We start from the raw sequence: 19213 nt of genomic DNA, 5'->3' as shown, positions 1-19213 counted from the left end.
GTTTAAATCTGCAGCCCTGAAGAACCACTGCCTGCCAGCCAGCCTAAACAATCTTGAGTTAGATCAGTGTTTCCCAACCTTGTGCCTCCAGATGTTTTCGGACTACAATTCCCATCATTCCTGACCACTGTTCTTGCTAGCTAGGGATGATGGGAGTTGTAGTCCCAAAACATCTGGAGGCACAAGGTTAGATGAACCAATGGTCTGACTTGGTATTCGGCAGATTTTTATTTATATCATTAGAAGCCAGCAGCAGTTCTGTTTTGCTGATTGCAGCTTCTGGGAGCTCCTGACCAGGCATTTAGTGGGTGAGTTTATGGGGAGGCCCAGAGTGCTTATCCTCTATTCCAGGGGTCAGCAAACTTTTTTAGCAGGGGGCCGGTCCACTGTCCCTCAGACCTTGTGGGGGGGCAGACTATATAGGGGGGGTGAACCAATTCCTATGCCCCACAAATAACCCAGAGATGCATTTTAAATAAAAGGACACATTCTACTCATGTAAAAACATGCTGATTCCCCAACCATCCGCGGGCTGGATTGATAAGGCGATTGGGCCGGATTCAGCCCCAGGGCCTTAGTTTGCCTACCCATGCTCTATTCAGACAACAAATATTCCAACTAAACATCAGGAATAACTTTGTGACAGGCAGAGCCATTCAAAAGTGGAATGGACTACCTTGGAAGGTAATGGGCTCTCCTTTGAAGGTGACCCGGAAACTACAACTAATCCAGAATGCGGCAGCTAGACTGGTGACTGGGAGCGGCCGCCGAGACCACAAAGCACCGGTCTTGAAAGATCTACATTGGCTCCCAGTACGTTTCCAAGCACAATTCAAAGTGTTGGTGCTGACCTTTAAAGCCCTAAATGGCCTCAGTCCAGTATACCTGAAGGAGTGTCTCCACCCCCATCGTTCTGCCCGGACACTGAGGTCCAGTACCGAGGGCCTTCTGGCGGTTCCCTCGTTGCGAGAAGCCAAGTTGCAGGGAACCAGGCAGAGGGCCTTCTCGGTAGTGGCGCCCGCTCTGTGGAACGCCCTCCCATCAGATGTCAAAGAGAAAAACAGCTACCAGATTTATAGAGGACACCTGAAGGCAGCCCTGTTTAGGGAAGCTTTTAATGTTTAATCAGTTATTTTATTTTATTTTATTGTTGGAAGCCACCCAGAGTGGCTGGGGAAACCCAGCCAAATGGGCAGGGTATAAATATAATAATAATAATAATAATAATAATAATAATAATAATAATAATAATAATAATAATAAGTCCAGCTAAATGTCAGTTTGGTGCTTTCTTCTTGCACCCCTAATAGCAAACTCAAGTTGTGACGTGCCAATGGAAATAGTGGCAAAACAGGATTGGTAATGAAATTTTGGGGTGGAGGGAAGTGTTGTCAAAAGGGGAACAAAAGTCTCTACGAAGGAGGAGGAGCACCAATATTCTCCTCCATGGATTTTGATGGTGAAAAGGTCAGATGCAGTGGGAATGTAGGGAACTGCCTTACACTTGTCTGTCTCTAGCTCAGTATTCTCCACGCTGTCTGGCAGCAGCTCCCAGGGTTTCAAGCAGGAGCAGTGAGTCACACAGAGCAGCAAAGGGGCTGCCTCCCCCTCCCCACCCCTTGCCGGTATTTCTTCAGCATCAATTGAAGGCCAGAGGCAGAGGCTGTGTGGGAAAGACAAGGAAGGCCTGGGGCAGGTCCGTACAGAGAGGCATCAGGGAACCTCTTCTCTCTAGCTGGTATTTCTGTAGTATCAGGAAGTGATACTGAATGATCAAAGAATCACACACACACACACACCCGTGAAGCCCAGAGGCGGAGGCTGTGTGAGAAAGGCAAAAAAGGTCCACACAAGAGGCAGCAGAGAGTGTCTCCTCTGCAGAAAGGCTCCCAGGAGACATTAACTGAGTCAGTCCATTCCATGTGATTCAAACGGCTGCTGTCAGACCATCCAGAAAAATCTTTGCACAAATATTTCCCCCCATCAATCCCTTTTGTTTTAGTATTACCCGAACTCCTGCCTTGGCTAGGATTTTTTTCACCCTGGAGCCTTCTGTCTTTCTTTTTGTGCAACCTACTCAATGTTTTCTCCCCAGCTCTTCTCCCATCTGGTTCATTTTGGCTCTCTTTCCCTGCTTGCCGGCGGCATCTGAGCTGGGTTTCTCTCCTCCCGCCTGTGGCCCAGATGCCCTCTCTTCCTGTCTCCGCCACAGAGGCCTTTCACCAGAGCCAAAAACACGTGAGGATAAAGGTGAAGGGAGTGCCTCTGAGCGCCTACAGAATTATCAGTGCACTGCCCTCCTTACTCTGCCCTCAGCCAGCCGCTATCTACTTGTCTTCTTACAACCGTTTAAGGCAGGCATCCCCAAACTGCGGCCCTCCAGATGTTTTGGCCTACAACTCCCATGATCCCTAGCTAACAGGACCAGTGGTCAGGGATGATGGGAATGGTAGTCCAAAACATCTGGAGGGCCGAAGTTTGGGGATGCCTGGTTTAAGGTGACTCTGCCTGCCATTGGCTCTGGTGCCACCTACTGGTGGCCTCCTTGCTTTCTGCCCCACCAGCCGCAATGAGGCTAAAAGTGAGGAGGGCACCTCTGAGGGTATGCATAATTGGAATCATAGAATCATAGAGTTGGAAGAGACCACAAGGGCCATCCAGTCCAACCCCCTGCTGAGCAGGAAGCACCATCAAAGCATTCTTGACATATGCCTGTCAAGCCTCTGCTTAAAGACCTCCAAAGAAGGAGACTCCACCACACTCCTTGGCAGCAAATTCCACTGTCGAACAGCTCTTACTGTCAGGAAGTTCTTCCTAATGCTCAGGTGGAATCTTCTTTCTTGTAGTTTGAATCCATTGCTCCGTGTCTGTTGCTTAGCATCAGCTGGAGTCTGATAGGGCAAATGGGACACTGCCCCACTACTGTTGCCGGACCTCCAGGTCTGACCTGAAGTCTCCATGTTTGCCTGGCTCCCTCAGGTGGAGGGCTTGAATCTCTAGGTAGGCAAGAGAGACAACAACAACAGCAACACAATTATCAACAAGACTCTGCATGCAGCTTGCAAGCTTCAGCCTAGCAGTAGCTGGCTGCAGCTTATAACAGAGACATTTTGCAGGGGGTGGGTTGCCCTCCTCCTTTCCTCTCTCCCAGTTAACCTTCTCCTCTTCTAGGCCCTTCCCCTGTGACCTCCCCAGGGGCCGCCCTGAGGTCTCAGGTTTGGCCCTGAAACCTCCATGCCCCTGACCTGGCAACCCTATGCCCCAGCACCCTCAACCTGCCCTCAGCCAACCCCCATCTGCCTGCTTTCTTACTTACAACCAAACAGATAGTGGCTTTGCCTGTCACTGGCTCTGGCGCCACCTACTGGAGGTCTTCCTGCCTTCTGCCTCACCAGTCCAATGAGAGCCAGCCAGCGTTGATAATTACAGTCAATTACCATTTTGTGTGGGGGTTCCGTTCCCAGCCCCTGTGCGTCGACAGTGCATATAAGCGCTGCCCCCCCATTCCCTCCACCCCCATTCCTCCCTTTTTGTGATATGTTGAGTGACGTTTTGAGTCACTTCCGGGTGTAGCACACATATATGATTGTGCATCTTTGGGACGCATATTAATCAGTCTTTGTCTGTACTAGATTGATTAACTGGTTGCTGCTTGCTGTTTGTTTAACCCACCTTTTTCTTCAGGGAGCTCAAGGTGGCATACTTGGTTCTCCCTCTGCTAGAAAGGGATGTGTGTGTGAATGTGTACAAATGAACTTACAGCATACAGTGGTACCTCGGTTTATGAACACAATTGGTTCCGAAAGTCTGTTCATAAACTGAAGCGTTCATAAACTGAAGCGAACTTTCCCATTAAAAGTAAATGGAAAGTGGATTAATCCATTCCAGACGGGTCTGCGGAGTACTCAACCTGAAGCGTACTTAACCCGAAGCATAGGTGTAATTGGTTCCGGAAGTCTGTTCATAAACTGAAGCGAACTTTTCCATTGAAAGTAATGGAAAGTGAATTAATCCGTTCTAGATGGGTTCACGGTGTTCGTAAACGGAAAATTCGCTAACCGAGGTTTTCATAAACCGAGGTTCCACTGTAGAGGTAAGATTTGCATCCATTGCTCCACCCACTCTTCCTTCTGGACCCACCCACCACTGGCATGCGGCCCCTGAGTTCGGGGGGGGGGGTTGCCCAGCAGAGAATGAAAAAGTTTCTCCACCCCGGCTCTTAGGAGTGAGGCATCTCAAAGGCTTCTCAGCAGCAATTCAGAAATTCAGAAATTTGATTTCCAAGCTCAAAGTTAGCTGGACTTTTCCTCCTCCCGCTTCTCCAGCAAAAGACTGTGTTGTTGTACCTCAACCAAAAGGCAGCCTGCCAAAACTGTAGTTCCGTCTCCAAGTAGATAAACAAGACAGGGACCGGGAGAGGCAGACACACAGGGAGGCTTCAAAAATAAACTAATGATAAAAACAGGCAGGGAGTGGGGGGAAGGAGAAGGTTTCTCCACTCCCGCTGAATTACTCTCTCGGCATCTTTTCCTTTCCTTTCAGCGTTTGCCCAAAGGGTCTTGGCCCAGTGGCAGAGCACCTGCCTTGCATGCAGAAGGCCCCAGGCTCAAACCCCAGAATCTCCCAAATACTGCTGGCTGAAACCCCTGGAGAACCATTGTAGATAACACTGAACCTGATGGACCTAAGGCAGTATAAGGCGGCCTTTGCATATTACTGTAACAGTAATAAACAATAGGATAATGAAAACATTTCATATTAAAAAAAATGCAATCAAATGGAAAATACCACTGGTAATCCATAATGGTAAAGGTAAAGCGACCCCTGACCATTAGGTCCAGTTGTGACCGACTCTGGGGTTGCGGCGCTCATCTCGCGTTATTGGGCGAGGGAGCTGGCGTACAGCTTCCAGGCGAACCACTTCTGGCAAGCCAGAGCAGCGCACGGAAACGCCGTTTACCTTCCCGCTGGAGCGGTACCTATTTATCTACTTGCACTTTGATGTGCTTTCGAACTGCTAGGTTGGCAGGAGCAATCCATAATGAGGACTAACAATAAAGGGGGACTCACTCTTTTCAGGCAGGATTCCATCACATACCAGCAACTTCAGGTTGCTCAATCAAAGCGGATTAGTTGGTTGCCTTGAAAAAAACCTGATTGTTTTATTTTATCTTTAACACTGTTTACAGGAAGCACATGGAACACAACAGTGGCAATCCCCCAAAATGTGCACTGTGTCCGGCAAGCGTCATGCACCATGCAAGTGGATTAATTCCCCAGGTCACCAAAGTCTCTGAGACTTTTTTCTTTTTCTTTTTCCTCCAGGCACGGCAGCAAGCTCAGCTCCGCCATCAGATGGCTGAAGAGAGCAAAGCAGAATACTCCTCCACATTACAGAGATTCAACCACGAGCAGCATGACCATTATCATACCCACATCCCTAACATCTTCCAGGTGAGAGCCCCTCTAGTGACCCACTTTCTCCATCTCTTAAGTCGTGCCCACATCTTGCATTTAAAGCATACAGCTTCCGCCCGCCCCCCGCCCCAAAATCCTGTTTTCCCCTCACAGAGTTATAGTTCCCCGTGTTCTGAACAAACAACAAACTACAGTTCCTGGGGTAGCCATGTGTTTTAAGTGTACGGTACAGATGTTGTCGCAGTGACTTATACATGGTTTTGCTCTGTAATTGCCTTCTGAGCCACCGCCTCAACAAGGCAGTTTATATCCAAGATAATTGAAAACACATACACACACACAAACATTTTAAAGCAAGACTAAAACTTTAATGAGCAGGCACTTATGGTAAAACCCGATTTATCCAGCTGGGAAAGCCTGCATCCAGCTAAGCCCTACTCAGAGTATACCCATTGAAACAAATGAACTGGAGCTAGCCATGCCCATTAGTTCCAGTAGGCTTACTCTAAGGAGAATCAACATTGGATCTATCCCAGTGCAAATGGGCTAACCTAATTGAACGGATTGTCCTTGCAAGGGCTGATGGGAGTCGTAGCCCAACAGTGTCCAGCGGGGACCATGTTGGCTATCATTATATATTCAGTTGTATGTGTTGCTTTGCCTGCCGCACTCTGTAATATTGGCTGTCAGCTGCGGGGTGGGGCAGTGCTGGAAAGGCGACATTCTGATTGTTCCGTGTCTACTGAATCATCTGAAGCATCTGAGTCCAGGAGCCACAAGAGCTGCTTATTGGTTCCTTCTTTGCCCACTCTAGATCAAGGGAAGTAATAGTACCACTGTATTCTGCTCTGGTCAGACCTCACCTGGAGTACTGTGTCCAGTTCTGGGCATCACAGTTCAAGAAGGATACTGACAAGCTGGAATGTGTCCAGAGGAGGGCAAGCAAAATGGTCAAAGGCCTGGAAACGATGGCTTATGAGGAACGGCTTAGGGAGCTGGGTATGTTTAGCCTGGAGAAGAGAAGGTTAAGGGGTGATATGATAGCCATGTTCAAATATATAAAAGGATGTCATATGGAGGAGGGTGAAAGGTTGTTTTCTGCTGCTCCGGAGAAGCGGACACGGAGCAATGGATTCAAACTGCAGGAAGGAAGATTCCACCTAAACATTAGGAAGAACTTCCTGACAGTAAGAGCTGTTCGACAGTGGAATTTGGTGCCAAGGAGTGTGGTGGAGTCTCCTTCTTTGGAGGTGTTTAAGAGGCTTGACAGACATATGTCAAGAATGCTTTGATGGTGTTTCCTGCTTGGCAGGGGGTTGGACTGGATGGCCCTTGTGGTCTCTTCCAACTATGATTCTATGATTCTATGCTACTGCCTTGAAACATCTAGCCAAGGCCACAGTGGCATGGATATCTGCTGCTCTTCCACTTGTCTAGGGCTCAAGTAGCCCCTTGGTGGTGGTGGAGATCTCAGTGTGGCCGGGTGAGCCCATAGCTATTGTTCAAGGGAGCTGGGTGGTGACATCACCATTTCTCATTCTCTTGCCACCTCTGTTCTGCAGCTGTGAGATGAGCAAAAAAAAAATTGCATTGTTATGGGGTGGGCTGGTGTCAGCTGAAAACTGGAACAGCACCCCACCCCCCACCCCACAGCATGGGTTCGAATGTGATTTTGCAAGTCTCAGTAATGTATGAACTGCATCAGATGCACTATCCTTCAAGGCTGAATGTTCGCTGCTGGTGGTTGTTTTTAATGTCACAGACTTAATTCTATTTGTGGGTGCCACCTAATGGGCAGGCTGCAGTGCCTAGCCTAGGAAATATGCTTCTGGGCATGTGCAGAGAGGATGCCTTGCAGTCACCTCAGGAGGTTGGGCTGCCCAGCTGCCTTTGTTGCAGCTGAAATGGGCAATTGTTTTCCCCATTTACAAATAGATTGTTTGCTTGTTTTCCCAACAGTGTGTCATGAAATGATTAAGGGCAGCAGAAATGTAAAGTAGGGGCAAGGGGGAACCAAGCAGGTGAATGGAAATCTTCAGAATAAAAGTATTTTCTGCGCTTAAAGATGAACAGATCAATCAGATCAATCACCCTCAAATATGGATGAATTGTTATGAGGACCTTTTCTAAATCAAGGGAAGTAATAGTACCACTGTATTCTGCTCTGGTCAGACCTCATCTGGAGTACTGTGTCCAGTTCTAGGCACCACAGTTCAAGAAGGATATTGAGAAGCTGGAACGTGTCCAGAGGAGGGCAAGCAAAATGGTCAAAGGCCTGGAAACGATGGCTTATGAGGAACGGCTTAGGGAGCTGGGTATGTTTAGCCTGGAGAAGAGAAGGTTAAGGGGTGATATGATAGCCATGTTCAAATATATAAAAGGATGTCATATGGAGGAGGGAGAAAGGTTGTTTTCTGCTGCTCCAAGTGGACACGGAGCAATGGATTCAAACTACAAGAAAGAAGATTCCACCTACTCTAAACATTAGGAAGAACTTCCTGACAGTAAGAGCTGTTCGGCAGTGGAATTTGCTGCCAAGGAGTGTGGTGGAGTCTCCTTCTTTGGAGGTCTTTAAGCAGAGGCTTGAGAGCCATCTGTCAGGAATGGTTTGATGGTGTTTCCTGCTTGGCATGGGGTTGGACTGGATGGCCCTTGTGGTCTCTTCCAACTCTATGATTCTATTATTCTTTTTAATTGCAAACTGATACAAAAATGGGGAAGAATGAACTTAAGATTGGAAGAATGAATGAAACTTTTGTTGTTTATTGAAAAATGATAAACTGAATTGAGAGATTCTCCTAGTTAGCCTGATTATTGCCCACTTTGTGCAATGTTTTAGACAAACTTAGCTTAGCTTAGTGTAGTGTAGGATTAGCTTAGTGTAATGTCTGAGCATGGAAACCTGGGGCTTATAATTTTGCCCTACCTTTTGCCCCATTTTTTTCCAGAGAGGTGTTTGTTTGCCCAGAGCTTTCCCTGTGAAAACCCACTCTTTAAAGCTGAATCAGAGCAAACACCAATTCTAGTTTCCAGGAGATTGATGTTTGCTCCAATTGAGCTTTAAAGAGTGGGTTTGTATGGGGAAAGCTCTGGAGCCAAAAATGGGGGAGGCACTGGGACACAGCGGTGCTTTAAATTGCAGACTGCCTGAAAAGAGCAGAGGAAAGTTAAGTGTGGATGAGCCCCTGGCTTGCTTCTCCCTAGCAAGGCACGATTGCTAGTCAGCTTTAACATCTATTCGGTTTCAGCAGCATTTCCTTCACCTCTGCAAGAGCCAGGCATATTTATTATTTATTCATTTGATTAATTATTTAGAGCATTTGTACCCCCTCTTCAGCCAAAAGGGCTCCCAGGAGTGGCTTATGCACAGCCAATTAAAACAAGACAGCCCCTTTCCTCAGGCTTATAATGTATAAAAACAAAACAAAAAATGACACAGAAGGGAACAGGCAGGGAGGTCAGAGGAGAAGATCACACGAAGGCACCAGTTCTTAAACACCTGTCCTAACAATAATCACTTGGCACAGGCTGTAATGTGAGCAAGCTGCCTCACCTCCTGCCTGGGACCTTTAAAAGGAGGAGCTGCTATTTAAGTACTTATTCTTGCTCTCTCTTAACATTTTTGTGCAGAACAATTTGTTGCCTTTAGGGGAGGAAATTGTATGCTTTTTAATACTTTTGAAACATTAGTTCTATTTGTATTGTATTGTATTGTATTTGCATGGCTATGTTTGTGTCTGTATTTGTGTTGGGATGCCTGTTTTGGCCAAAAGGTGGCATATTAATAAGGGGCGGGAAGTGGAGCTGGGCTTGGCTAACGAAATGAGCACTTCTGAGGTTAGCTGATGGGGTGGCTGAGGGAGAGGAGGCCTGGTGCAGCTATTTCTCCAGCTTATTCTTTTGACAACCAGACGAAAAACATTGAGTGAGCTTTTATTATTATTATTATTATTATTATTATTATTATTATTATTATTATTGGAAATCTAGAAATTCTATACAGAAAATCTACCTGTGGGTCCTTCTGGGAATTGTTATGTCATTGCCCTGAACCCAACCCTCTGGTGGGTTGAAGTTCAAAAAGAAATATGTCACTTGGAGTTAGAATCATAGAGTTGGAAGAGACCACAAGGGCCATCCAGTCCAACCCCCTGCCAAGCAGGAAACACCATCAAGCCTTTCCTGACATATGGCTGTCAAGCCTCTGCTTAAAGACCTCCAAAGAAGGAGACTCCACCACACTCCTTGGCAGCAAATTCCACTGCCGAACAGCTCTTACTGTCAGGAAGTTCTTCCTAATGTTTAGAGTAGGTGGAATCTTCTTTCTTGTAGTTTGAATCCATTGCTCCGTGTCCACTTGGAGCAGCAGAAAACAACCTTTCTCCCTCCTCCATATGACATCCTTTTATATATTTGAACATGGCTATCATATCACCCCTTAACCTTCTCTTCTCCAGGCTAAACATACCCAGCTCCCTAAGCCGGTCCTCTAAGCAACTCAGTGTCCTATCAGGCTGCAGGTCAAAGTCATGGAAATATGTGGCTTTGATTCATACCCGTCCCCATGCTTGTTCTGCATCCTGTTTTGCTGAGGGGTTAACCCTTTTTTGTTTTTTATTGTCCTGCAAAAGGTATCACCCTTGTTTCTCCTTTTTGCCTCCAATCCTATCGGCACTCATCACTTGAGTTTGCTGTTTTGAGGGAGCGATGACAACATTGCAGGGTTGTTCGGAGGGTTGCAAGCAAGATAATGTGTATGAAATGCTTTTCATGTGTTGAAGCACTGTATGAATGCCGATTCTTACACTTACAGAAAATTCAAGAAATGGAGGAGCGGAGGATAATCAGGATAGGCGAATCCATGAAGACCTTTGCGGAGGTGGACCGGCAGGTGATCCCTATCATTGGAAAATGCCTGGATGAGATAACAAAAGCAGCTGAATCCATTGATCAGAAGCATGTGAGTTCAATGTTCAATGTTTCTTTTTTAAGAAACACAGCTGCTGAATTCTCTGCCAAATTGGTATTCAGGGATGCTTGGTGGAGAAAGGTGATTGGACCTGCTTGGTTTTCTCTTTAGTTTTCCCCTATTACTTACATTTTGAAATAAAAACACAGCAGCGGTAAGGTATGACCAGCTTAAAATTGGTGCTTTGCCCTATTCCCAAATGGAAAATAGGTCTGCCACCAAATTTGATCACTTGCCTCTAGCCTTATACTACTTAAGTCAAATACTACCCCCCTACCCCACCCCCCTTTCTGGCCTCTGCTTCCCCCCCTTGTAGCATCTCCAGCAAGATGGAGAGAATGACACAGCTGATGACGCCCCTCCCAGCAGTGACCACCAATTGAACCTGTGTGGGATCTGCCCCCATCCTTCCCGCTATGCCAGGGGCAGACGAAGATGAATTTGTTCTGGGTTTCTGACTTCCTGTTTTTGACATCTATCCCTTTCTGCTGCAGAAAAGGGACTGGCTATTTTTAGCTCCATTGTAGTGGAAGGATGTTTGGATTGTTGAGGGAAGTATGTAATATGGATTTAAGGGGGTGGGGAGAGCAATTAAAAAGGAGTTCTAAAGGTTGGGGAATCAGAGAAGGAAGATGCCACTGCCCCCCAAGCCCCAGAATGTGATTATCGTTTGGCATGTTTACTATTTCAGTTTTTATCTCTGGCTTTCTTTCTTCCTCTTTCCACCTCTTCCTCCCCCCCATGGGTGTCACACGTGGGTGCCACAACTAGCATGTGTGTGGCTGTAGCTCTGCCCTCCACATCCTACTGGGAACAGGATGAAGGAAGAAATAAGATATCCCTGCTTTCCGTGGGGGTGGGGGTGTGTGCTTAGCAGGAAAATGGTTGTGCCATTCCTAGCCTTTCCGGGAAATTACAACACCTGTGGTTGGGGTGGAGTGGGGAGAAATTCAATTCAGGACCAGGTTGCATGAAGAATTTTCACAAGGGCTTTAAGGAAACAGATGTGGAAATATGGAGAATAAGATTGGAAAAACTGAAAGAAACTGAAAATGACAGATTCACCCATCCCTAGTAATCAAACCAGTGTCAAGCAGCTTTTTGGAATCTCAGGCAGAGGCCTTCAGGTCCATCTACCTGAGGATCACGCAAAGCATATCTAACAGTTTGGGTCCAGAATATCTCCACCTGATCCCTTATATCCCTGCCTGGTCCCTGAGGTCTTTTGGAGAGTTTTTGTGGTTCAGACTCACAGCTGGTATTCACCAGGAGCCGTACTGCGCCCAATTTTGTGGAACTCCCAGCTGAAATGAGGAAGCCTCCCTACTGAATATTATTCTCTCTTTTTTTATTCCTGCAGACATTTTAATGGAATTCTAATGTTTTCACTCATTTTAGACTTCCATTGTATTGAGTGTTCTTTTACTTCACTTAGAGATGTCTGTAACTAATTGGTATGTAAATTGCAGAAATAATTCAAAAATGCCACTAAGCCACGAAGCCCTTTTACTGAAACTCATCTTTCTGGGGAATTCAAGGGCTGTGAGATTTCCAAGACAGACAATCCCAGGAGCTTTGAGTTTCCATCAGAGGAGTTCCATGTCACAAATCTTTTCCCAAAAAAGGTCTGTGATACTGCATTCTGACTACTACAATCCTCTGTACATCATTGGGCTGGTTTGCCAGAAAGTGCTGCTGCTGAGCTGGTCTTCTCTGCTTGAGCACCACTAGTGGCTGGAGTTTGGTACTGCATCTTTTAGTTCAGCAGCCATCATGACACAAGTACAGTCATACCTCGGTTTAAGTACGCCTCGGTTTGAGTACTTTCAGTTTAAGTACTCCACGGACCTGTCTGAAACGGATTAACCCACTTTCGATTACTTTCAATGGGAAAGTTTGCTTCAGGTTAAGTGCGCTTCAGTTTAAGTACTCCGGGGTCCCGTCTGGAGCGGATTAATCCACTTTCCATTACTTTCAATGGGAAAGTGCGCTTCAGGTTAAGTACAGACTTCCGGAACCAATTGTGTACTTAAACTGAGGTACCACTGTACTGTATATTCCTGCGTATAAGACTACTTTTTAACCCAGGAAAATCTTCTCAAAAGTTGGGGGTCGTCTTATACGCCCAGTCATCTTATACGCAGGAATATACAGTAGTAGACCAATAGGACTCCACCTGGATGTACATAAGCACTCAGATTGGGTCCTCACTTTGAGTTTTTATGAAGGCTGACCCGCTTTCAGTCTGTGAACCTACTGCCCAGTTCTGCCTCCATATTGACTGTGTACAGTGTACTTGCTAGTTCTGTCTGGTACACCACTTATCAATGGCATTTAAAAAAAACAAAAAACAAATTATTAGCATTGTTTTTGTGTTGTCCTGATCGTTTCAGGATTCCCAGTTGGTGGTAGAAGCCTTCAAATCTGGGTTCGAGCCTCCAGGCGATGTCGATTTCGAGGACTTCACCCAGCCAATCAAGCGGACCGTCTCTGACTCCAGCCTTTCAAACTCCAAAGATGGGAAGCCAGAGTCCAGATTCAGCGGCAAGTCCAAGGGCAAGTTGTGGCCGTTCATCAAGAAAAACAAGGTACCGGATTATTATTTTCCAGATTTCGGCTTAGTTGTGTCAGTAGCTTTGTCGTTTGCTACTTGTGTGTTACTTTGTAATCCCAGCAGTGAAGACTTTTTTCTTCTCTCTTTTCTCTTTCTTTTTCATTAGAAATTAGTTTCTAAGAACTAATAGCTGATGTCTTGTAATTTATTGTAATATTTTTAATTTATTGGATTTTGCTTTAATTTGTAAAGTTTTTTATGATTTCTATGTACTTTTAAAAAAAATATTGTGTTGCTTTTTATTGTTTTTAAAGCTGTTTTCTTCAGCTCAGTTTTGTTTGAGTTGTCATGTCTTTGCCATGGTGGTTTTTAGTTTCCCGTTCAATCCCAAAGAGTTGCTCACTGCTTTCATTGTCTCATGCTTGCCTGTTGCCCTCTGATCGCATCGCTCATCCCATTCCAGCTAATTAACAACATGCCTGTCTCCTTTACTGCATCCCTGGTGCCTGTCTCCCTGTTGCTTTTCCACAACATAACTGAACTCATGGGATGCAACCTCCTTTTTCCTTTTTAAAAACCCGCTTGATCAGGTCTTATTATTCCAAACATCTGCTCCAACGTATGTACCAACAATGGCCATGTGTTGCTGTTAGGCCGCTCACATTTTGCCATGCTACACAGTCAGATACGAAAGTTACTGGTCTATAATCTGTTCTTAGCTCATCTGCCCATGTGCTTCTGTTAACTCATTGGTTCCACGTAAGTGCTAGTTTGCCAGAGCTTTCCTAAATAGCCACGTCTCCCTTGCTCATGGCAGTTGACTTGGGCAATAAGTGTTGGCACACAAGTGCATCAGGCCCCTCCATTTGTGGCCTGGGCAGCAAATGTTTTGGATTACCCTTTGTAACTCATTTCCCATTCATTTACATTTCCAGCCGGCCTGCGTAACTTTCTCCCCATTTGTATTTACTGTTTCTCTTTTTTCCCATCGATGCATGAAGGCATGCGGTCTTGAAGTCCCATTGTATTCAGGGGTGTGTGTGTGTGACTAACAGGATCCTTCTGTTTGATTGGATTCCTTTCCTCCTACCAAGTCCCCTGAAGTTCAACAGTGGGTTAGAGAGTAGGCATTTCTGTGTCCTTGATCCTCCCAGCTCTAGGCTATTAGTCGCAAACAGTGCTATTTCAAACTCCCAGTCTTCAGGGAACCTTTCCCCATGCCAGGGTGTCTGTTTAGAGCAGGCATTCCCAAACTTCGGCCCTCCAGATGTTTTGGACTACAGTTCCCATCATCCTTGACCACTGGTCCTGTTAGCTAGGGATCATGGGAGTTGTAGGCCAAAACAACTGGAGGGCCGCAGTTTGGGGGTGCCTGGTTTAGAGAAAAGGCAAGTAAGAGGTAACATGATGCGGAAATTAATAAAATTAGGCATGGCACAGAGAAAATGGAGGGAAGAAAAGTTTTTTTCCCCCCTCCCCTTCTCCTAACACTAGAACTTGCGGGCATCCAATGAAGCTGAATGCTGGAAGATTCAGAACAGATGGAAGAAAGCCCTCCTTCAGGCCGCACGGTGTTAAACTGCGGAACTCCCTGCCACTGGAGGCAGTAATGGCCAACTTAGATGGCTTTAAAAGAGGTTTCCCATGGGAATCTGGTTGACCGCTGTGAGAACAGGAGGCTGGGCTAGATGGGTTCCCTTTAGGCTCTTCTTATATTGGTGAACTTGTGGGCATATGTCACAGAACTCCCACTAGAGAGTCTGGGAAGTAGTCTAAGGCACACCGTTCACACAAAGCCCTGCCCAGGCCTGTGTGGATGGAGATCACAGCCTCCAGAACCCATCCAGCCCCTCTCCTTCCACCCAGATCTCTTCCAGCGAAGAAGTATGTGATATTTCATTTAGGAATCCCTAATAAGCTTCTAAGAACCACCTGGGTTTCCTGATGTCGACTGATCCAGCTGGCAGACAACTCCCTCCACACCCACATGGAAACGTGAGCCAAGGAATGGGGGGTGAATTCAGTCCTCATTCTAAGTGCAAACTTTCAAAAATTGAGCTTTCTAAAGCAATATGTAAACCCAAATGCAGCCGTCCTTCGAAATTCATGCCTCCAGATTTTGTGATGCAGTTCTCTGGCTCAAGTAACATGTGTAAAAATGTGTGTGCAGTGGTAAAGTGTGCATGAAAATGCATCAGTTGGTGAAAGTAACATGCAAAGATGCATTATATTAGAATCATAAAGTTGTAGAGTTGTAAGGGTCATCTACTCCAACCCCCTGCAATGCAGGAATCACAGCTATAGGATCCCTGGCAGATTAGGGCAAATTGCTTTGCCATATATATTGTCAGAGAAAATTGCCTTAAAAACCATGTATGTTAGGATAAATTCAAACTAAAATACTGATAAATTGTCATGATGACTCTTTTTGTACTATTCAAAAGAAAGAAAAAAAGTGACAAACTGATTTGGAAAGCTACAGAAATGAAAAAATAGCCCCCCCCCCCAAAAAAAAGAGAGAGAGAGAAAAGAGAAACCCAAAACAACCAGAATTGACAGATCCACCCATCGCTGCTTGCCCCATCCTCATCTGCCTGCCAGAATTTGATGTACAGAAGTGCACTGAGATTTTTTTTTAATCCTTGAGAGGAAGGGTGGTGTATAAATTGAATGCATTGCATTGCATTTTTCTCGCACCTCTTTTCCTCCCAGAAGCTCAAGGGTGCTCTTACATGGTCCTCCCCCTCCTTGTTTAATCCCCATAACAACCCTGTTGGGTAGCCTGGGCTCAGAGGCAGTGACTGGCCCATGGTCACGCCCAGTGAGCTTCTTAGCCAGGTGTAGGATCCGAACCATGGTCAACACAGGTCCCAGTCTAGCACTCTTAACCACTGCGACACACTGGCTCTCAAATAACAAATGAATTAAATGAATTAAATAAATTAAATAAAATAAAATATGAAGTTTCATCTTGCCCACCATCTAAGAATCTCAGGGTCTTGTAATGGCGTGTGGGTTTATCCCGTTTGTAACTTTTTACAACAGCCCTGTGAGGTAGAGAGGGCCAAGAGAGAGGGTGTGTGTGTGACTTGCCAAGGCCTCACGGTGAACTTCATAGCTTGGTTAGAGATTTGAAAGTGGGGGCTCTGGTAGCTTTGCCATATGACGCATCGTCTTTTCCATAGTGGGGATTCGCTTGTACTCGGAGACAACAAATTCCTAATGAATCCAGTTATATAATCAGGTCTAGGGAACTGGGCTGTGGAAGGAAATCTCCTAATTTTCTTCACTTCACCCGCTCATCTTGTTTGCATGTGGCATGATGAGAATTTCTGGCAGCGCAGGGTGGGGGTAGGGAATGCCGTGCATTAACTCTTTGCATTGACCACTTACTAAAACTCATTTTCTCCCCTTATGACATGCTCCTTTAATAACACAAATCTTTTTTTTATTGTTAAAAACAATCACCTTCCCAACCCTTGATCCTTCCCTTTATAATATATATATATATATATATAAATTTTATTTGGGGGCGGGGAAACCATGGCTTTTCTTTTTTTAAAAAAATATGCTTTTGAAACGTTGCTTTTTTGCACTTTTGGGTTCATTTCTGTTCGGTTTTCTTTTGCGGACGTGCTTTCTTTTCCTGGGTTTGTTTTGTAACCGTTTTTTCCCCTTTTTTTAATTCTATCACTTCTCCATCTCTTATACGTAGTTTATGTCCCTTTTAACATCCCCCCATCAGCCCCCTCCTCCGCCCCCTTCTTCTTCTGCCTCACCTTCCGCTGTTCCTAATGGCCCCCAGTCTCCCAAGCAGCAAAAGGAGCCCCTCTCCCACCGCTTCAACGAGTTCATGACCTCCAAACCCAAAATCCACTGCTTCCGGAGCCTAAAACGCGGGGTAAGTTTGCCTCTGGGTGTGTCTCTTGTCTGTCTCTTTCTTGGGCGCCTAAATTGCACATCCAATCATGACTTCTTTGAGTAACTGAATCTCTTTTTCCTACTGCATCCATCCACCCCTTTTTCTTTCCCGTGCGTCTGTCTATATGTTTTTAACGCATACCATACAAGTTCTCGTCACACACAACCTGCACATTTAAAGCACATGGCTCACCCCCTCTTGAGAATCCTGGGAACTGTACTTTCCCCTTCAACAGGGGCCCAGCACCCTCAACAAACTACAATTCCCATGATTCTTTGCGGGGAAGTGTGCATTATATGTACGGAGTGGATGTGACCTCTAAGAAATTTTTTAAAGCTGCTGTCAAAAACCCCCACAATGAAACCACAATACAAACATGTGGCTCTGGACTGCAGTGGAATCAACTATCCAAGTGCAGCCAATTTGGAGAGACAACAGAAGGCATGGCGCCATGCAGTGATGCAGCCTTTGCATGTCCAGGAGCATTTTTTATTCCTTGTAACACCCTGAACTTTTGATGGCAGGACTCTGCCGCAGAAAATTCCCCAGAGAAGAGTTTGCATGACTTTAAGGCCACGTCTTAAGCCAGGCATTTAGAGCACTGCAAACTACTGTATTTTTTCCGTGTATAACACGCCCCCGGTGTATAAGACGCCCCCTATTTCTGGGGACTCAAAATTAAGAAAATGGGGGGAGATTGCCCCTGTGTATAAGACTATCTCTCCCCCCCTTAACATTATTTTTAGTATTAAAAAAAACAAGCCTAGTCTTATACACGGCAACTTTATATCATGGCTCTTCCACTAAAGGATCCTGAGAACTGTAGTTTGTTAAGGGTGCTGCGATTCGTTAGGAAGCTCCTATTCCCCTCCCAAAAGCTACAATTCCCAGAGTGGTTTAACAATCCCACTGGGAACTCTGGGAAATGTAGCGGGGGGGATAGGGGTCTTCTAACAACTCTCAGCACCCTTAATAGACTTCAGGTCACAGCAGAGACACCACCTTGAATAAAACATTTTGGGGGCTCAGATGAGCCCTGCCCCCAATCCTAGCAACAGATGTACCTAGTGCTGGTGGAGGTTCCCCCCCACCCCACATTTTATCCCCAAAACAGCTTTGTGAGATTGGTCTCAGAAACAACAACTGGTCCTGGGATACTCTGAATTCTTAAAGTTAAAAAGGGACTTGAACCCAACTCTACTCAAGCCTGCCCTGGGAGCCTTGGTGTAAAGGGCAGATCAACAACAACAACAACAACAACAACAACAACAACAACAACAACAACAGGGGAGCTTTTCTCTCCTACTCATCTGAATTAGGTGCTTCTAGGTTTTTTGTTTTTTTAATGATCAGCTATAGCTGCTTCCTCACTCATTCAGTTTGCATTCTCTCTTTCCCTCTCTGCTCCATTCACAAGGGCCATAAGAAATGATGTCAGAGGGTTTTGCCCAGTCCCAGTTCCCTTGGCATCCAGCAACCCTTTCACAAGTTTACAAGTTGGGAAACAAAGTCCAACTGTGGAAAAGAAATAAAAGCAGCAATACCCATCATGGGGAGGGGGGCCTGCTCCCTCAGTTTTTTTAGGGGGGGGCAAAGGGACCTGGGCGTCTAGGAGTTGGTACCTATGGTTCCCAGCATCCTTTGGGAGAAGCCATGGCTGTTTAAAGTGGTATGGTAATGCTTTAAATGTGCTTGCTTTAATGCGCCACTTAATTATTTTGTTTACACCTGATGGACTTTCCTCCCTCCTTTTGACCTGAGTTGAGTCAGATCATTCCTGTATTGAGTGGGTGGATTCCTTTGCCACCATGAAAGCAAATTGCCATGAGCCAGACTCTGCCAGTGAACAAAATTGACTCTTCATTTGAATTTTTGTGGTTTTCATTCCGTGGAAGTTCTTGATGTGATTTCCCTTTCCTTCTCACTGTGTAATTAACTCTCCACTTCACACCAGGAATGTTACTTGATCATCACCTTGTTTCATTTTATATATGTGTGTGTGTGTGTGTGCATATAGCCAATAGTAGCCCTCAGGTTGTGTAGATATTCCACCTTAGTACTCTTGCAATCCAGCTGTAGAGATTCTTTCATCTGTGTTTGTTTACAGTTGGTATATAAGATATATAAATCAAAGTGTTTAGCCTGTGAAATTTTATTTTATGTCCTGGTTTAAATTATTGCAGTTAAATTTCAGTGGGGGAGGGGTTGCCCTTCATATTGTGTACATACTCACTGTTCTTGTAAATGGAATGCTTTTGCTGGTTCACGGGGCTAACTGGGTTTAAAGGGTTGACTTTCCATGTTGTGATCTAACAACTCCACAGCGCACACTCGAGTCTCATTCATGCTG

The 19213-nt window shown here is 45.5% G+C and overlaps 1 protein-coding gene across 30 annotated transcripts in view; it reads left to right on the top strand.

The window, feature by feature from the left end:
* Positions 1-19213, top strand: part of FNBP1 (formin binding protein 1) — a 121314-nt gene that overhangs the window by 76730 nt on the left and 25371 nt on the right. For 14 of the 30 annotated variants that reach the window (XR_015948758.1, XM_088665295.1, XM_088665291.1 and 11 more), the window contains exons 7-10: positions 5326-5454; positions 10232-10378; positions 12781-12975; positions 16657-16842. Coding sequence is in view for 28 of the 30 variants with exons in the window: in XM_088665295.1 (XP_088521421.1) it covers positions 5326-5454; positions 10232-10378; positions 12781-12975; positions 16657-16842 (657 nt within the window). In the remaining 2 variants the exon portion in view is untranslated. The remainder of the gene's footprint in view (positions 1-5325; positions 5455-10231; positions 10379-12780; positions 12976-16656; positions 16843-19213) is intronic. The other 16 variants (XR_015948759.1, XM_088665300.1, XM_088665298.1 and 13 more) reach the window with 2 other exon arrangements.

Source organism: Zootoca vivipara, chromosome Z2 (genome assembly GCF_965207765.1).
Source record: "Zootoca vivipara chromosome Z2, rZooViv2.hap1.1, whole genome shotgun sequence".
Classification (NCBI taxonomy): Eukaryota; Metazoa; Chordata; class Lepidosauria; order Squamata; family Lacertidae; genus Zootoca; species Zootoca vivipara.
The sequence above is the reverse complement of the archived record's forward strand: the minus strand, read 5'-3'. Positions and strand labels throughout refer to the sequence as shown.